We start from the raw sequence: 19,313 nt of genomic DNA, 5'->3' as shown, positions 1-19,313 counted from the left end.
AATGACATGTAATTATGACTGATGTAAATGATGTAATAAAGAGAACAAAATTATTATTGTAAACTTGCTTCATGGGTTTCATGAGCAAGTGATTTTAGAATAATAGGATTTGTCATTTAGAGTCTAGAATTAATGTCATGTATGAAGAGCTCTTCTTGAGCCTATGTTTAATGTATACAAGTCTATAGAAATGTCTAGAAGCCCTCCAAAGACAAGCACAATCCCTCTTGAAGAAGTCGGCCTCCAAACAATAACAAAGGAAGTCTTGTTGGCTCACCTATGGAGACACACCCGTTCAACATGACATGTCGGCTCAAGTGTAGAGGCAAACCACTATTTATATGTAGCTAGGGTCACCACAGAAGGCAGAGAATTCGGACAAGCATCTCTGTGTTTTTCAGATGGGTACCACAGAGATGAAGTCTCAACCTCCTCACAGTCTCGGCCTACCAATACAATGATCACAAAAGCAGCCTCAGATACCACAGAAAAGGGCTCGGACCTGTCTCCTTGTAGTCTCAACATATTTGTGATGAGGAGGATCTCGGTAATCCCACAGTGACACACTCTGTCTTGGCATACATTCTAGACGCAGTGATAATCTCGGCATAGATGTAATCATGGTCTTGGTATAGATACAGTCATGATCTTGATGGAGACATAGTTACAAGATCGTGATCTCAGTGAGTCTAGGTGCAACTCTCATATATATATATATATATACATATCTCAGTATAGATATCTCGTTGTTACAATGAAGTTCTCGGTGAAGGTACAACAATGGTGCAGCAGTAATGATCTCGATGGTGCAAGAGTGATGGCCTCGGTTTTGCAACAGTGATGACTTCGGTAGTAGTGATGATGATCTCAACAATGACGAAGAAGAGGATTGGTGTCTTGGTCTTGGAGTGGCCAAATAGGTCAAGGGTCATGGTCTTGGTATTCGTAAATTTGAATCTCTATAAGAAGAATTTGTGCAGGTTTTCCTCTCAAAGAGTGAGAGGTTTTGGCCCTGGCAGAAAGCCAACATCTTGTGTTCTTGTCTCTTTTGTTTTGGTAACTATCTGATGAAGTAAGAAAACACGCTCTAATAATAACAAGAGAAGATTGTGCTAATAAGAAAAAGTAAAAAGTACCTCACAAATAGTTATCATCGTGAGAAGAACCTTATTAAACTAATTGCCCTAGATAAAAATAAAAATAAAAATCGCAACAATATGTCAATAACTAGGTTAGTAAATAGTAAATCTTAATAATTATGAAATGTACATCTAAATATGATCATCATTTCGTATTAGACTATTATGAATCAAAATTATCATTTGACATTTCTGCAATCATCAATGTAAAATTGTAAATCTTAAAGTAAATTACTAAATTGAATCCATCATTTGACATTATGCAATGTTCCATCTCAATTCATCATTTGGCAATGGGCATTAATCTTATGCAAGGTACATCTAAATTAAATTAATCATTTGACAATTGAAATTACACAATGCACATCGAAAGTAAATTCATCATATGAGAATGACATTATGTTGAAGTCTAAAATGGCCATAGAATACTAAAATAAAACAAACAGTGTTAAAATTGGCAACTAGGGCCAAACTCCATGTGGGTCACCTCATTTATGGCAGCTGATATTTTTCCTAGATTCCTCTTGTCGAGAGGTGTAGGATTGATCTAAATATCATCCGATTCTGACAAGTATTTATGGAGATATGAATTTATTTGTAATTATTTGACAAATTGTCAAGGTCGGCCAGCAACTAAATGTGTGGCACAAATCATATAAATACAAGTGAGGTTGATTCATTTCAACTCATCTCATCATCTCTCATTCTTCTCTCTCTCCTTGTATGATTGGGTATACACAAGGAAGAGGATCTCTCACACGTGGGAAGCAAGATGCAGGCTGAAAGAGGACACATAAATTGTTGACTGCATTGACCGAGTTTGATTGAGGCAACAGAAGGCATATTTGACCTGCGTTGACCAAACGTTGACTCATCAAGGGTGCAGTTTTGGTGTGGCTGCCTCTCCTAGGCAGGCCACAGATTTTGGCACAGAAACCGAGGCAATCAAACCTTTGGTTTGACCGACTGCGCTAGTTTTGGGTAGTAGGTTGACTTCAGTCAACAACAGTTTGACTATGTTTTTGGGGCTGTTCAAGGGTTGTTTCTTCAGGCTGTAAGAGGGCTAGTTGACTGGAAACTGACCAAGCATATTTGTAATATTCCTAATTAGCCATGGCTAATTGGAATATTCGATTTTGCTCAATTTTGCCTTCTATAGTTATTTATAAATAAAAAGTGAGGAAAGGAGGGGGACATAACTCACTTTATGAATAAAGTCACTCCCTAGTAGCACAACGTTGTAACTTAAGAGGGGAGCCAAGGGGGCCCAAGGACCACGTAGAGAAGGGACCCACGCAGACACATGGAGGGACTGCGCAGATGGAGATGGAGCACGTGGCAAGGGGAAGGCTATGTTGGAGGAGGTGGGACTTAGGGTTGAGAAAGGCCAATGCTATTAAGGAGAGAGGAGCCTCCTCATTTTGGATTCATTCGATTATGTTGCATTTGAGCTAGTCACTTCGACTTAGAGCACGCTGGTTGTTTAGCCTGTCTGCAACACTGTTTAGTGCATCAAGTGTCTCCATTCGGAGATCTCACCCTTAGCCCCGGGGGACTTCGAGTGCCTGCTCGAGCAAGGTAGTTCCGGCAGTATTTTTCAGGAGGAGTGATTTCTAGAGTTGAGGAGGAGCTGAGCATTTTGATGACTGCGCAGTTTTGAGAGGGAGGACGCAGTTCATTTTGGCAGGAGTTCCGGATTGGGGTTCTGAGGAGGATTTTAGCTTGGAGATTGAGCAAGGGATCAACCCTTGCATATTGGAGGATTTTGGCAGAGTTTCGGGCAGAGTTCTGGAGGATTCTCTTTATGGGCAGCGCAGAGCCTAGAGGGATTGCGTGGATCCCCAAGGGGGTGATTTCTGGGGGTCAGCTATTTTGGAAAAGCTTTCTGGGCTTTTCTGGGTTTATTGAGCAGAAGCCAATTCCTGAGTTTCAGCGTTTTCTGAGGTGGGGAACAACCCCAAATCATCATTTGATTCCAGCAGTAGCAACAACACAACAGTTCCCCGACAGCTTGGACGCAGTTCAGAGAGAGGCCATTTCCTGACCATTCTGAGTGTATTTCTTCACTTGTCTTGTGCAAGTCGAGGTGCTACCTGTCTGATCACCTCTTGTACTCTTTCCTTTACTCAGAATAATAAAATGGCTTAGCGTTTCTCTCTGCATTTCTCGAGTATCTGCTTATATTTCATGTATACATTATTGTATGTTGCATTACTGTTATTTTTATCTCCTTGGTTGCTCGTTTTTGAGAGATATCCTTGATAGGGGATATTACAATATTGGAGGTCAATTTCAACTCGTGTGACCAAGTTTGACTTTGCTGATCTAGGGTTTGCTGCTGCTAATATAAAATTACAGAATTCTGATTTTGTACTATTTCTCTCTGTTGAACTGTTGAAGATAAAAGAAGATTTGATCAAAGGGTTTCCCCGCATTGGGGTTTGTCCCTGGCTAGCTGCCACATCTTGTGTCTCTTGTCTTGGCTTGTTTTCTGTTGATCGTTTAATGTTCTATCTGCACTTTACTTAATGCATATGTGATTGTTAATCTGTGGCTAATAAGAAGAAAATAAGTAAACTGCTCTAAGCATAGAACATACCATAATTTAACACATAGAAAGCAGTCAAATACTAGTAAATTTCTCAAAAAATACTAAATAATAAATCACAGCTCCAACTTGGTGGCTTCGAGTCACAAAATGATCGCAGCTCCAATTTGGCAACTCCAAGTCACAAAATGAAAATTGTAGCTCCAAATGACTCAGGGCCCATGATCAATGGTAAATCTGAATCACAACGAATTGCAAATGGAAATGTCGAGCGACGGTAGCAAGAAACTATCGGGCGACAAGGTAAAATGTTGAGCGACAGTAGAAGGAAAATGACGACAAGGTAAAATCGTAGGGTTAATGAGAAATGTGAATGATTATGTTTCAAAGTTTTAATTTATCCTTTAGTTTTTATTTTCATTTTTTTAATTATATTAAAATTTCTAAGTTTTTATGTTTTTAATGTTATTAGCAAAAAAATTTGAGGGGGTGCTTTTCGTCACCAGAAAAAAGTCCCCCTGGAGTTTCTCGGAGTTTCCCCTAAAAAGGGGACGTGGAGAAAAGTTTCCCCAGGAGTTTCCTTGTCCCGGGAGTGTGGGGGAGCGAGGAAGCACGCCCCCACCCTGGGGTGTGCGTCCCCGTGGAACACTGGTCTCATTGTCTCATGGTTATCTTTACTGCTCTTTCATGTTTAATGGTTGAAATTTTCCTCTGTATAACTGCTTAATGATATTGGATGTTTTTTTTTGAAAGTTCGACATTGGTGAGGCTACATCATGGTCATGTCCAAGAATAACACCTGAATAGGGTGGGGAATTGAACTGGTGACTTAACATCTAGGAGTGCCTTAACATTGGACCCGATCACCGTTTATCCAAGACCTTATGGACAATGATATTGGATGTTATATATAAAAGTGATGCTAATAAGTCATTGGAAGCAATTATCTATTGAAGGAAATTGTTTCTAGTTTTTGTGAACCCTAGAAATATCAACAAGATATGGCCCTCCTGAGATAATTATTGGATGTTTGGGAGGCACCACATATACCATGAGTAGGAAACCTCCAAGTGCTTCCCTTGCCCACTTTGACTTACATTTCTGTGTTGTTTTGGTGATTCCCTAGAGTGGATATGCCTTAAGGACTCCACATTTGGATATTATTACTCGATGTATAACTAAGTCCTACTAGCCTATCTTTAGTCACTAGTGGATATTAACACACACACACACACACTCTCTCTCTCCCCCTTCCATCACCTATGTACTATAGGATCAGGGGGAGGTTCCATTCTCTTTATAGAGAGTCAAGAGGGTCTCTACTTACTTTCAATAATTGGGCTAGAGTTGTCTCTGTTTCTTCTTGAAGGAAATAATGGGATTTAGGAGATAGATTCTATAGCATCCACCTAGGGGAAAGCCCTATTAGTCTAAGCACTTCATTTTTTCCCTCTATCTTGGTGATAGATGACTACATGTGACATGTAGAGTGCTAAGAGATTTTGACTTTCAGATTGGCGAGAACTTGTACTTCTTTTGGACCTATAGTTACTAGCTAGTAAACCCCTTTGCTAGGTTTTCGAGGAGGATGTACTCAACACAATTTGGCCCCTTAGCCTTCCATTTTGTTGTTCTGTCACCAAATTCTTCTCGATAGTCTTTAGTGTTTGAAGAGTTTAGTTGGATGGTTGACTTCCAACTAGGATCACACATTGTAGTTCCCTTAGCTTGAGCCTTGAGGTTTTCTCCATGGGAGATTATCAAGGAGTGTATTGGGTCCTTCATGATGTACGATTATGTTGGGATATCATCTTCTTCTTCCTCTCCTTAGAAGAGTTTTGTTGGATGGTTGACTTCCACCTAGGATCACACATCGTAGTTCCCTTAGCTTGAGGTTTTCTCCAGGGGAGATTATCAAGGAGTGTATTGGGTCCTTCATGATGGACGATTATGTTGGGATAGCATCTTCTTCTTCCTCTCATTTGACTTCTAGCTTGGATGCACCTTAAGATGCTTCCTTGTTCCTGGTTTAGTTTGGGGTTGGGTAGCCATTTGGCTTTGTCATCATCACTTTCATGGTCAATATTGACATTGTCATTGTGTTGATTCTAGTTAATTTTGTTTATCTCTTTAACTATTTTGTAATTTTGTGATAGGAGTTACTTTTGTACACCCACTTTGTACTTGCACTAGATTGTACTTTTGAATCTCATTGACCTAACTATTGTGGTCATTTGTAAGACATTAATAAAGTTATTTTATCTTTTCTCTTTCCCTCATGGAATGGCAGGTTGATACAGCCATCATAACATTTGAATAAACTCACAATTTTGACTTTGAAAATTAGATTGTATGAGTCATCGAATTTCAATAGAAGGGTTTGAACTTTGAAGCATATCAATATGGCTATATGTGGTTAGATTTCTGCTGTTAGTCAGAATTGTAGTTCAACCAGTGATGTGCTTTACTATGGGTCTGCTTCTTTTAGTCAATATTGAAGTATATATAACTAATGTTGTTTTCTCCTTATACTTGAAACTTGAAAGGTTTATTCGAAGTGAGGAAGATGATCTGGATTCATCATGGGAACAAAGGCTAGCAAAACGTTACTATGAGAAACTATTTAAGGAGTATCCTTGAACGGTTTTATTTTTCAGTTCAAAGATATATTTTTATCCATTTCCATATGTTAAATGAACTATATTAATGTTATTGCTTCAGAAACTGTTAATATTGCATTTGTGGTTGTTTTTTATAAAAAATTAAAAAATGTGATCAACGGGCATTAACATTTTCGCTTATGAATCTTGTTTTAGAACTTCCTGATTGACATTGCCAATTACATTGTTAAAACATTAACTAAAACACAGCGCCAATGTTTCTAAGAATTTGTGGTGCACACATTCAGATAGACAATGGCAGAAAGAGGAAACGAAAATTAGTCTTATGATGAATGCTGTAGCGATACATCTTTCACACACTTGATATCATAACTAGTTAGAATATAAACATGCCTAAGTGGTTAATGTGATTCAACCACCAAATCCTTAACCACTAAAACAAACATTACATCGGTCATATGCTACGAACTGTTAAATATAAAGTGGCTCTTAATACAAATATTATAAGAACGTTAATAATCCAACACCCCCCTTAGCATGAAAATATAATTTCTTAGATTTTACCCCATCAATACAAATGTACAAACTTACAAAGAAGAAATATATGACTACAAAATTTGAAGATTGAGTATTGGTCTATTGCATATAAGCTTAACACCATCCACCAAGGCACCTGGTTAACCAACACACTAGTATGGTAATGTTGGAATTTTAATTTACTCTCTACATATGGCCACAACTCGTGTATCATTATGTACTTGTAATTATGGGTAAGGTCATTTTCCTTACTCTTTCATTATATTACTAGGTGTTATTAAGGTTGACCTAGTCAAACATGATATGTAGGATCAATAACCCTCTTAGTGTGTGGGCACATAACCCTCTCTTGGGAGGACACCTCACTTGAGTTATGTATAAGTACACAACTTGTGCTCTCATTTGTATCATCTCATCGTTTTATGTTCTTGATCTAATATTCAAAGTGTTATAAGCCTAAGTTATAATTTTTTGCATTTTCTCTTGCGATTGGCATTTTTATTTAAGGGACACTTGTGCTTGGATTTTGCACTGTTTCTCTCTAGTGTACTAGACCTAATTCTCTCTAGCGCACTTGTGATGAGGCTTTTTGGAAATTTGGGGTGAGATTTGGTTTCGTCGATTCTCTTGTTGACCGTTATATTTTTTGACATGGTATTAGAGCAAATGTGAGCTTAATTTTCCCAATTCTCTTGTGTGATTCAAAAACTAATAGCTAGTGGCATTTATCTTAGGGTGTGAAGTTAGAGTTTTCTTGGATCATCATCTTCGAGGGTTTTATCTAGGGGTTCTAGAAGTATGAACCCTAATTTATTTTTTGGATCTTATAAGTCTTTTAGAACCTAATGGATCCATCTTACAAAGCACATTTGGTTGGGCACTTTTCATATTGGTCCTCCTACACTTCACAAGAATGGTTTTCTGACTCTAAAGCTACTTTGCATACAAAGAAATACCGACACCTTCTCACTGATTATTAGTGTTGCACATATCGTGATAATATTGGAATTATCACAACATTATTGCCAAATTACTGTTCGTTGATATTATCACTGTGGTTTAGTGCGATAATTTCACTGTTTTGAACAGTGTTGGTAATATCGATATTGGCAAAATATCGGCGAGGGTCCTGAAAACATCTTTTTAGCGATATCGACGAAAATATTGACAAACATAAAAATGCATAATATATTCATTTTTTCTCTTTAGATTTTTAAAGATATAAAGCAACAACATGAAATAAACACATTGGCACATAAATATGAAGAAAGCACTGATATATATATATATATATATATATATATATATATATGATGTAGTGGATGTAAAATAAAAATAAATCAAAGGTGATACCAAATCCTATTGATCCCTGATAATTATCCAACCAAGGACTCAAATGTGGAGAACCAATACAAAATAACATCACATATATAAAAGTATCTCATCATCATGAGTTATATGTAGCAAAACAAAGAAAACTAGCTACTAGCAATTTGAGATCAGTGTGCCCTCTCCCCCTATTATAGGAAAACATGATGGGCTATTTCCCAGGCCTGCCACTAGCAGTAGAAGGCCCTGACCTGCACCTAATGTTAAGTAATGACTGCTGGGTATGGAATTGTGCTCTCCTATATCTGTAGTAGATGGTGAAAAGTGTAACTAGGTTCGGTCTTCATAATGACATGTGTAAATATGACTTTATGTAATTGATGTAAAGAAGTAAAATTAATTTTGTAATGCTTGAATCATGGGTTTCATGATCAAGGGATTTTATTTTAGTTAAGGTTCCCATTGAGAGCCTTCAGGTTTTGTCATCAAGTCATAAAAGTCTATAAAGTCAATGTCAAAAATATAAGACCCATATCGGCATGTTACACATTGTAAAAGGAAATTTATTAGTGTCTTAAACCCTCCAAGACGTTGTCACAAAGTCACCTTGAAGTGGACCCAAAGATGTTTCCAGAAAGGCATGTCAGCCTAGGCTCTAGAACAAGTCGGCTTATTATGATGCACAAACCACTATAAATAGGGCAGCTCGACCTCATTTGAAAGACAGATTTTTGGTCAAGGACAAGAAGGCAGAAAGGAGTGTGAAGTTCTCTAGAAAGGCAGCCTAATAACCAGTGAGGAGAAGGAAAGGAAGATCAACCTATTTTGGGACTGTTTCTTGGGTGAATACCTTCACACGTGTGTCAAAAACTAGGGTTTTTGCAGTGGATACATCTGTTGTGGTAAAAGACAAGAAAAGGGTCTTCTCACCATCACCATTGCTAGCCGAAATAGCAAGGAATAGCCCTCAAGGTAAGCGAAGGAAAGACACACCAGGAAGAACCATAATTCAGTCCACACATGTGTCTATACAGTGATTTCAGCAGCCGAAATTGCAGACCTGTGGAGGAAGGCCGAAAAACTTCAGAGCAACAGAGAGTAGTAGTGCATGAAGGCAGTTGAACTTGTGAAAGGAGAAGCAGTGACTTGGTCTTGGAGAGGTTGTTGTGTCAAGGGTCTAGGTCTTGGTCTTGTTATTCGTCTATTGAAGTCTCTATAAGAAGAAGAATTTGTTTGGGTTTTCCTCTCTATTTGTAGAGTTTTTGGCCCTGGCTGACCGACTACATTTTGTGTCTCTTGTCTCTTTATGGTTTATGCATTTGTAGCTGTTTGATGAAGAAGAACACTGTAATAACATAAGTAAAAGAAGACCCTAACTAAAGAAGTTAAAAGCATTCACAAGCAGTTATCTAACGTAGAGAAATCACCTAATTGCTATGCGCTAGATTTCTCAACACTTTTATGGGAAAACATGATGGGTTGTTTGCCAGGTCTGTCACTAGCAGTAGAAGGCCCTGACCCTGCACCTAATGTCAAGTAATGTTGGGTATGGAGCTGTGCTCTCCTTTATCTGTAGTAGATGGTGACGATGCTGATGTTGACACTCCCATAGTCTCCTCCTTCTCCTCCTACTCCTCCCCTGAGTCATCTTCCTCTTGGTGCCCCTGTACTGATGGTTCCTCCTCTAACCATGCAGGGGAATCCAACATGATGGGCACTTCAGACACCACCTTCTATTTAGACAATACATCAATATTGTCTAAGGAAACGCCATCCAAATCCATTGGTTTCTCTATTTGCTTCACTTGAAGTCGGAGATTGTGATGCAAATACAATAAATCATTGAGGCGTAAGAACTCCAACCTGTAAGAGTGTCAAAAAAACTAATGAGTCTTAACACTTGAGGATCATAAATTACAATAATGGTAATTGCTTAGTTGAAGGCTGAAGGTCAAAGTTATACCTGTTGTGTTTCTTTGAGTGTATTTTCTCAAATTCACTCCAATTGTGCTCAAACCCTGAAGAGCTATAGGTTTGACTCAGGATTCTTATGGCGAATTCCTACAAATTTGGTGCCCTTGCACCATAGATTTGCCACCAACATTTACAACAAAATAAAGAAAAAAGTTAAAAGCTTAAAACATAATTAAACTTTCAAATAAAACATAATTGAATTTAAAAAATTTAGAATTATAAATTAGTAAATTGAAAATTCTGATGTGTCATGATTTGTCACTTACGTGGCATGATGAGGGTCCTTTCCCGAATAGCATCATCAAAGTCAAATAGGCCAACACAATCTTGATACCACTGTATCTTGCAATTGATTTTGCTGCGAAGCTTGGGATCAGGTACCATCCTATGAATACAGGAATGGAGCCCTTCCATCACCTCACTATCAAAATCAAAGCCACATTTGTATGAAAATGTGGGTTTGAGGAAGAGTGTTTCTGCATGAATGGGTCAATGAAGCATCCCCGTCCACTGACTATCAATCGCATCCCATAACATCATCTGTCTATTAAGCCCAGTGAAACCCTTGCTTGCATAATAAGCATGAATGGTCTCCTTAGCCCTATCCATGGCTTCATGCAAATAAGCCATTATAGGCTTCTCCCCATCTACCAATCTCAACACCTTTACTATAGGTTCACTCACTGAGTACACTTCTTATACTCCTTACCAAAATGTGTCAGTGTGCACCATTTTTGCAATGGCTCTCCCATCCTGTCTCCTGCTATATCTACAATCACACGACTCATCAGAAATAAAGATTTGCTTCAACTCAAACTGACATCGAAGCAAAGATTGAAGAGTAATAAAGTTGGTGTCAAAACGTGTGATTGCAGGACGCCACAACTCCCCGTTTCTAGTGTATCTCCTCATGAGGCTAAGAACAAAGGCATGGTTATATATAAACTTGGGGATGCTCCTAGCCATATCAATCACCTCCTTTGATGAAGGAGAGTTTCCCCATATCCTCAAGCAACAAATCGATACAATGCGCTGCACATGGAGTCCAAAACAATGTGCAGTGCCTCTCCATAAGCATCCTGCTAGCAACCGCATAATTAGTTGCATTATCTGTTATGACTTGCACCACATTTTGCCCACCAATCTCCCAGATGAACCCATCTAACAACTCACATATCAATGCTACATTTTTTATATGTGCTGATGCATCCATTGATTTAATAAACATGGTACCTTTAGAACAATGTACCAAGAAATTTAGAAGGGTCCTGCCCTTCCTATCTATCCAACCATTATACATCATTGTGCATCTAGACACCTCCCATGTCTGTTTCAACTCTACCAATCTAGAGTTGATGTCCTGCTTTTCTGCTTGAAGGATTGGCCCCCACAACTCTTCATATGTAGGACTTTTGTACCCTAGGCCCACAATAGCAATAGCATCACACATTGGCTGCCAAAATGGATTGTTTTTGGTGATGTTGAGAGGTAAGTCACTCTAGAAAATACACCTCTACATAACTTTATCTGCTTTTTGCTTCTCCTTTTTTTAACAACTGACTTTATGGAAGGTTGTGCTCCATGTCTGGTTCGTGGAATGAAAAATGATGACCTCCCACTCCTAGTAATATTAGCAGGTGACGCTGTGGAGCCTCTCCCACTACCCTCAGCCTCAAACTCGGAAGTAGATATCCCTGAAGATCTGCCTGCATGTTCAACCTTGTTCCTTTCAACCTCTTCTTCCTTTCTGGATTTTTCATCAATTGTTTCAAGAGCTTTTTGTATAAGCTCCGCACTAGAAACCGTACAAAGCCCAATATCATGTCCAGGTAGTCTAGCCAGATGGTATTTCAATCGCGTAACCCCTCCTGTCATCTTGGTCCCACACAATTTGCATGAAAGATATGCTTGATTTGTCCCACCACCAGGTTCCCCATACTCCCGAAATGGGTGCAAGGGCTTTGGCATATTTGTAGTGGATTAATGGACAATGCCAAAATTCAAACCTAGGGCACCAAAAAGGCAAAATTGGCATTAAACCCATACACAAAAGATAACAGCCACCTGATTTTAAAAAATAATTTTTTTACTACATTATTTGCAATGAAAAATGGCAATAAGAGGGTGCATAAGAAAGTTTAAAGAAAAAATGAAGCTTGTTGGCCAAATATGGAGAAAACCCTTGCATTGGTTCATGGGCACAAAAATTATAGCAAATGACAAAAAAATAAAGAAGCAAAATGTTCGTAGTCAAAGAGGCAAGCAAGCATAGCCCTAAATCTATGAAAAAAATCATTAACACAGGGGTTTTTAAGAACATACTTGTTAATATGAAGTTTGTCTCACTAATATTAAATCTTTGCTCCATAATTTTTTTTTTGCTTGGTGATGATAATGGCTATTTGATCTTCAATCCCTCCTTGAAAACCACCACAAAGCTCTTCCCCTTCCTTCTCTAAGACCAACAAAACAAAATGACCAATTAAAAGTAAAAAAATCAGCTTTGTAGCTGCGACCCTCCGCGCCTAGCAATATTTTGGTCGTGCAATTTTTTAACGCAATATCGACGATATTTACCCGACAATATATCGTTTTGCCGAAAATATCACGATATTTTCGATATTTCACGAAATATCAGCGATATTATCAATGCTGGTTTTGAACTTATTGCAATAATTTCAATAATTATTGCGAGATGATGGTAGTCGCTGCATTGTTGCTTATTTTTGCGAATTAAAGCCTTCGAGTTGTTTTTCTGGTCATTTTGGGTTTTTATGTTGCTGAGATTGAGCTCTGAGAGCAGAAGCAACCTTGTGACTGTTTTCCAGCCATAAAACAAGGGTAAATCCATAGTTTTATTTGCCATTAACTGATTATTTGTGGAGTGGAGATCTACTCCAATATACCATTTCCATATTTTAAGGCTTCCAAGTACAACTTTTAATCTTGGTCTTTATGATTTTTTCTCACTTGGCTAATCTCTTCAATGATGTGGTTCGTACAGGTTTTCCATTGGCTTGGTTACTGATACCCACCAAAATGGGTAACCCCTTAGTTGTCCTATTTTGAAAGCTATCTAGCTAATGGCCTTACACATTAGCTTGATGATGATGATATGCTAGCTCCTCCCCCATTTGCACCAATCACTCCACTTCTTATCATTTGACATTCCTCTTAAATGAAGGTGGGTTGCCACTTAGAAGGTACTTTGATCATTTTGCAATTGGGTGCTTTTACTTAATGTTTTAGGCATTTGGTATGGATAAAAGGGTGATTTGGATGATTGATCGATCTTAACTATAAACTTGTACTCTCTCCTTATCCAGAGTGTTAGTCTCTCCTAAGGCCTTAGGGTTATAAGAGGGTCACTACTTGGAAGACCTGGATTGAAATAGCGTGTTATTTTTCCCTTTACCATACTCAACACTTTCTTTCCATATCACATTATTAGCCCTTGATACCATCTCCATTCTTCGAGTCCAACTGTCATTGTTTCATTGTGATTTGGCAACATCTTTTCCACATCCTTGAGTAGGGTCGGGAAACATTGCCGTAGAGGTTGATGTAGCTAAAAGAATGGAAAAACATATTATAGGCACTGTTGACCACTCCATGTCAACTACCCTATAGCAGTACATTTTTTTGCAAAGATATTCCATCATGTTCGAGCACTCAGATCATCCTGGATTCATCAGGCATCAGTTGACAGTTTGTAAAAGTTGTAAACGCATTCTGCAAGTTTATAATGTAAATGATCTTAGTAAGATTATCATGTATGTAACAACCTGATAAGACTATTATTTGGATGACGATTTTCATCCTAGGAGGTTTTTTGTCTCACCGATTTTCCAAAAACAAATGATCGGCAAAGTTTTTTCCTCCACCTTCACCCCAAAACTAGGGTGGATTTTGTCGTCAAGATTTTAGGTAAGTCCTAGTGTTTTAGTCGAGTCTTCTGTAAAGTGATTTGAGAATAATTTTAGCTAATTGGTTAAATTATTTTATTACAAATCACTTGGTCTACTAAATCATATTGAGTCGCAAAATTGGGTAAAATAATTGAGGGTCTATAACAAATGGGTTTTCCCCCTTTGAGGGTTGAAATGTAATTATCTTATGTAAATAATATTTTAGCCATGGTGCTAAAATATTAGAGGGTTGGAAAAAATTATTAATCCCCTCATGTGTCAATTAATTAAATTTTCTGGCAAAAATAAATTAAAAAATTTTAAGCCAGAAATTTAATTAATTAGAGTCAAAATTAAGTCTTAGGAAAAATAAATTCTCCAAAATAAAAAATTCGTGGGTTCTAGAGAAATTAATTTTTGGAGGTCCCCCACCAAGGGAATATTGAAAATTTCAAGAAATTTTGGACCCTTGGGCCTTGGTGGTTAAGTCAAAGTCAATTTTTTGAGGAAATTAACTCAAAATAATTAATTTTGAGCTAATTAAAAATGAATTAAAAGAGAAATTCGAAAATTCCTCAAAAAATAAATATTTCGACAGTGGAGATTAAAAGATAATTAAATCTTTATCAGCAGTCGGGATTACTTTGACAAAGATCAAACCAACTAGTCGTTTGGAAAATTTATCTATAAGTTAGAGATCATTTGTCTCACAAATCGTTGAATCGTGCACTTGCTCTTGAAACTCTCTTGTAATCTTTTCTGGAATAATAATAATGCAAAGTCTTGGGGTTTTGATGGTGGTGTTACTCTCTTATTTCTGATGGTAATACTGTTCTTAATTTTCTGCTGAAGTTTATTTATTAGTTGTTGATTTTTAGCCTTTGGGAATAATCTATTGCACATGTATCTTGCTTAGGTTATTGAATCTAAGAGGCAATTAGCCTAAGGAATTGACCCCAAGACCTCCTACATGAAGTTCAAAGCATTCAACCACTCGAGCTAGTCCACCAGCCTCACATCTGACATGCTTTACATCATAACTTATTACAATTTAAAATATTCTTAAGTGGTTTGGGTGGTTCAAGTTGATTAACCATCTAACTTCTAATAACAACAATTACATTGGTCACATGTTAATAATGTATAAAGTGACTCCTATTCAAATAATCCAACATTGTTGACTGTTCCTCCATATCCCCAATGGAAATTGTTGCATTTGAGATATCTTCTTTGCTGAGGAATCTTGCATCTACTAAAATTGTCATTTCTTTTGGGAGTTCTGAAAGTAATCTTTTTAGTTAATATTCCAGAAATGATGAAACTTCACAGCTACCAAAATTATCGTATTTGCTTAGAAATATCTAATATCTCATGCATTTGATCATGCAAATGACACCAGGAAGTAGTCATATCATTTTTTAACTAGTTCTTTGCTATTCCGAGGGGATGTGTTTATGATTTTCAAATGCTGCAACTTTTGGTCTATGTGAATAGTTTCTTTATTTTACATGTTCTCTAATAATTATCTCTTAAGAAACTCTACAGATAGGACACATTTAATGAATCCTGACTGGTTAGCTTGTTGGATAGGTTGCATATATGATCATATTTGATTCTTTAATTTTGTTTATTTGTGGGTTGCTTATTTGTTTGTTGAGAGCATAAGAAAGACTCAAGTATGTAAAACCTTGACAATGACAAAGATATTGCATTGCTGACATGTCAAAATACAAGGAGGGCAAGGTACTACTTTAGCTTTTGCTAGTATAAATGATAGAGTAGGCAGTTGATTTTCACAAACACTTTGTGGTAACTTGTATGCAAGAAGACATATAAAATTTTTATTGGTACATAATCATTAATCATATATAGGCCAGATACTGCGACAAAGAGAGTACTGTATGGTATTGTGGCATAAAAATATTTAATAGAAGCTGTTTTTAGGGTCTGTACTGAGTTGGTTTTCATGTAATTATATTATGGTTTGAATTAATCTTTTATGATTCAGTTAATTGATTTGTATTTACATGGTCCGTTTGTTTAGGCGATCTCTTTTTTTCTTCTTCGGAAAATGTATGGCATTCTTAGCTAGTTGTTAAATTTTAGGCAGAGCTGGCCTAAATTGTTGATGGACTATCAATTGCAGGACATCCTTGTGATGAAAGTGTTAACTGTTACTACTAGACTTTGTAGGAAATTTGATGGCTTTTAATGCAACACTCACGTTAAACCTATATAATTGTTTGGTGAAAACATCTATCTTCTTTATATTTGGGATATGAGATTTAAGTCATTGAAATTTCTAATGTGTTAAGTATTTTTCCCTGAACTGTTGATGGTGGAGGACCAAAAATAGGGAATAAGCTTTATATTATGATTAGCATCAAATAACCTTTAATAAAGATATGTAAAGTCTAATGGTTGTGAAAATTATATCAAATATCAATTTATCCTCTTGTCATTTCACTGGTTTAGTGGTATATGACCACTGAATAATGAGTTACTGAATTTCTTTTTTAATTTGTCAAATTTTATAATGCCATGTCATGTAAATGCAAACACAACATTTTCCACACGGAAATGGATGTCTCTAGTATTTAAAATATAAACATTATTATGATTTGTTTTGCACATTATTACCTTTTCTTGAATTGGCATTGTATTCATAGATTTGGCAAGGATGGAATATTGCTGAAGGGTCAAAGACAATGGATTTCATGTGATAAGTGGACTGTGGAAAACAAAGTGTTATGTTGCTTTCACGTTTCAGGAAAATAAAGAAAGGTTATTGTCACGAACATGCAAGCATCTATTTAAGATTCAATTGCTTGAATTAAATGAGAAGATGTGTGAGGCAAAAGAGGGAGCATTTCGATTTCCCAAGGATAACATGCATTAATTGCATACTTGGCGTTTAAACTTGTCATTGGCGTGCCTTAAAAGAGCATGTTTTAAAGAAAAATATGGAGCATAGTAATTGTTAGCATGAAGAGATATTATGGAAAAGGTGGAAGGTGCCTATATTTTTGAAAAATACATTGTTTAATGTTGATTTGGGGTAGCATCGAATGTGCTTTAGCCACGAAAATTGGTGGAGAGGCTAAGGCATATGAGATCTCCAATACCCAGAAAGGGTTTGGGCAGATTCTAAACAGTTTGGGAGATATTAAAATAATTAATATTTTTAATGGAGTCCCTAAGTCTAAACTTAGGGAAAATAAAATATTAATGTGAATTAATATAAAACTGTGTTAGAATGGTCCAAAAGTTATGGATCAAGCCAGATATAAGCCGTTGATTAGGGATTTAATCTTGGCCGTTGATTTGTCAACGAGAAAAGTATAAGAGGAGGCTTGAGGGTCACTTGGAGAACACACCAAGAGATCAAGATTTCGACTTTCTGGGGTTGGGTTTGCTGAGAAAGTTGAGAGAGTGATCAAAGTTGCAGCTGAAGGGAAGTGAATGTAGAAGCAGAGAGGCAGAGATTGCACCGGGAGAATCAACGCAGTAGCTGGAGAGAGGGACACAGAAGTAGCCAAGGGTTCACGCAGAGCCAGCTAGGGCTCACGCAGAGGCAGGCGGGCGCTGCACAGTGCTTCAGAGGGCCAGCGTGGGTGACGCAAAGGGCTAGAAGGCTGACGCAGACCAAGCCGGAGTGACGTTGGGCTAACGCCGGGCCAGAGAGAGGCCGACGCAGTCCCTAGAGGCTGACGCTGGCGTTTCGTGGGGCAAATTGGAGCTGTGGTGCTGCCGGAGTGTTTATTCGGGGTTTCAGCCAGAATATCTGCGTCCAAGTAGAGAGGTACTACAACCGAGATTTTTTCTCTATTGGGTGAGCCGGATTTGGCACCCAAGTTGTATTCTAAAACTGCTTAATAAATCAAACCCTCAGATAGCTGCACCGGTTTTCCCGCATTGGGTTTTTCTGGGGACATTAGTCCAAAAACAACGGTGTCACTTGTGTGCTTGTTTCTATTTCCTTCAGTTGATGATCTGTAATGTGTTGAGCATGTACTTGTATTTATTTCCAGTATTTACATGGTAAATAACTTGTTAATTAACAGAACAAGTAGGTAGGAATAAATCAGTAAAGTGCATGAAGGGTTTCTAACGTGTCAGACTTAGAAATTCCAACATTTAACATGTTATAAAAGGAATGAAAATGGACTAAGATGGATTTGATGGATTAATAGATCAATGGTTGGTTGTTATATTTTTGAGGAAGAAATGTTTTTATGATGACCATGACCATACCTGTATTTGTAGTCCAACACCCAAAAATTGCATTTCAGATTCATACTAACAGGTTTATCTCATATTTTTGTCATTATGTTTATTGTTGGTAAGAGTCATGTGTGTAGCATGGATTATATTTTTGGTATTAATGCTATTCAAGGGAAATATGGATTGTAATTATCATCAGCACGAAGAGATATTGTTGGCAAAGGGAGATGGCGCTTATGCCTTTGAAAAATACATTGCATTCTTGTGAAAGCAACAATGATGGACTAAATAGGTGGTTGGTGGCTGTTAATTTTGAAGTGATGTTTTATGATGAACATATTTTATAATTGTAGGCCAGCCTCCATAAATTGCATGTGAGACTCAATAAGAGGTGTGTTACCCACTAAAAGTGGGTGACCTCTAGGAGAAAATTTTTCTCCCATCATCTCTTCTAGTCAGCCAACCAATATCCCTTGCAGCCACCACAAGTTGATGAATATGTGCCATTCATATCTCCACCACCTGCATTAGTCATATGTCTTCTCACCCATCTCATAAGAGCACATGAATGAAGGTAGGCTTCCGACCAAATGGTACTTTATTCATTTTACAATCAGGTGCTTATGCTTGTTTGTATTTGTGTTTTTGGCATGGATTATGGGGTGACCTGGAAGGAGGGGGTTTGACCGTGAACTGGTTCCCTCACCTTAAATGGGGGGTCAATCTTTGATCAGAGTCTAGTGGGACCTCCCCTAATGGCCCAATGGGTATAGGAGGGGCACTACTTTGGAAGCCCTGATTGAGATAGCGTGTTCCATCTATCCCCATTCCATACTTACCACTTTCCATCTTATATTACAAGCCTTATGTTCTACCTCCATTCTTTGGATTTGACTAACCATTGGATCTCTAGGATTTGGCACCCATACATCCTCATACTTGGGTAGGGCCTGAAACTTGGCCCTGGGAGGTTAATGCAGTTAAAAGAAAAAGAAAAAAATCAAATAATGGCCACAAAAGAAAAATAAAGAAA

The 19,313-nt window shown here is 37.6% G+C and overlaps 1 protein-coding gene across 3 annotated transcripts in view; it reads left to right on the top strand.

The window, feature by feature from the left end:
* Positions 1-19,313, top strand: part of LOC149153342 (folate-sensitive fragile site protein) — a 320,620-nt gene that overhangs the window by 117,066 nt on the left and 184,241 nt on the right. For all 3 annotated transcript variants that reach the window (XM_089439784.1, XM_089439786.1, XM_089439785.1), the window contains exons 4-5: positions 6,234-6,317; positions 15,760-15,799. In XM_089439784.1, coding sequence (XP_089295910.1) covers positions 6,234-6,317; positions 15,760-15,799 — 124 coding nt within the window. The remainder of the gene's footprint in view (positions 1-6,233; positions 6,318-15,759; positions 15,800-19,313) is intronic.

This window comes from Pinus tabuliformis, chromosome 9, assembly GCF_031772625.1.
Source record: "Pinus tabuliformis cultivar Carrire ecotype Pingquan chromosome 9, CPIR1, whole genome shotgun sequence".
Lineage (NCBI taxonomy): Eukaryota > Viridiplantae > Streptophyta > Pinopsida > Pinales > Pinaceae > Pinus > Pinus tabuliformis.
The sequence above is the reverse complement of the archived record's forward strand: the minus strand, read 5'-3'. Positions and strand labels throughout refer to the sequence as shown.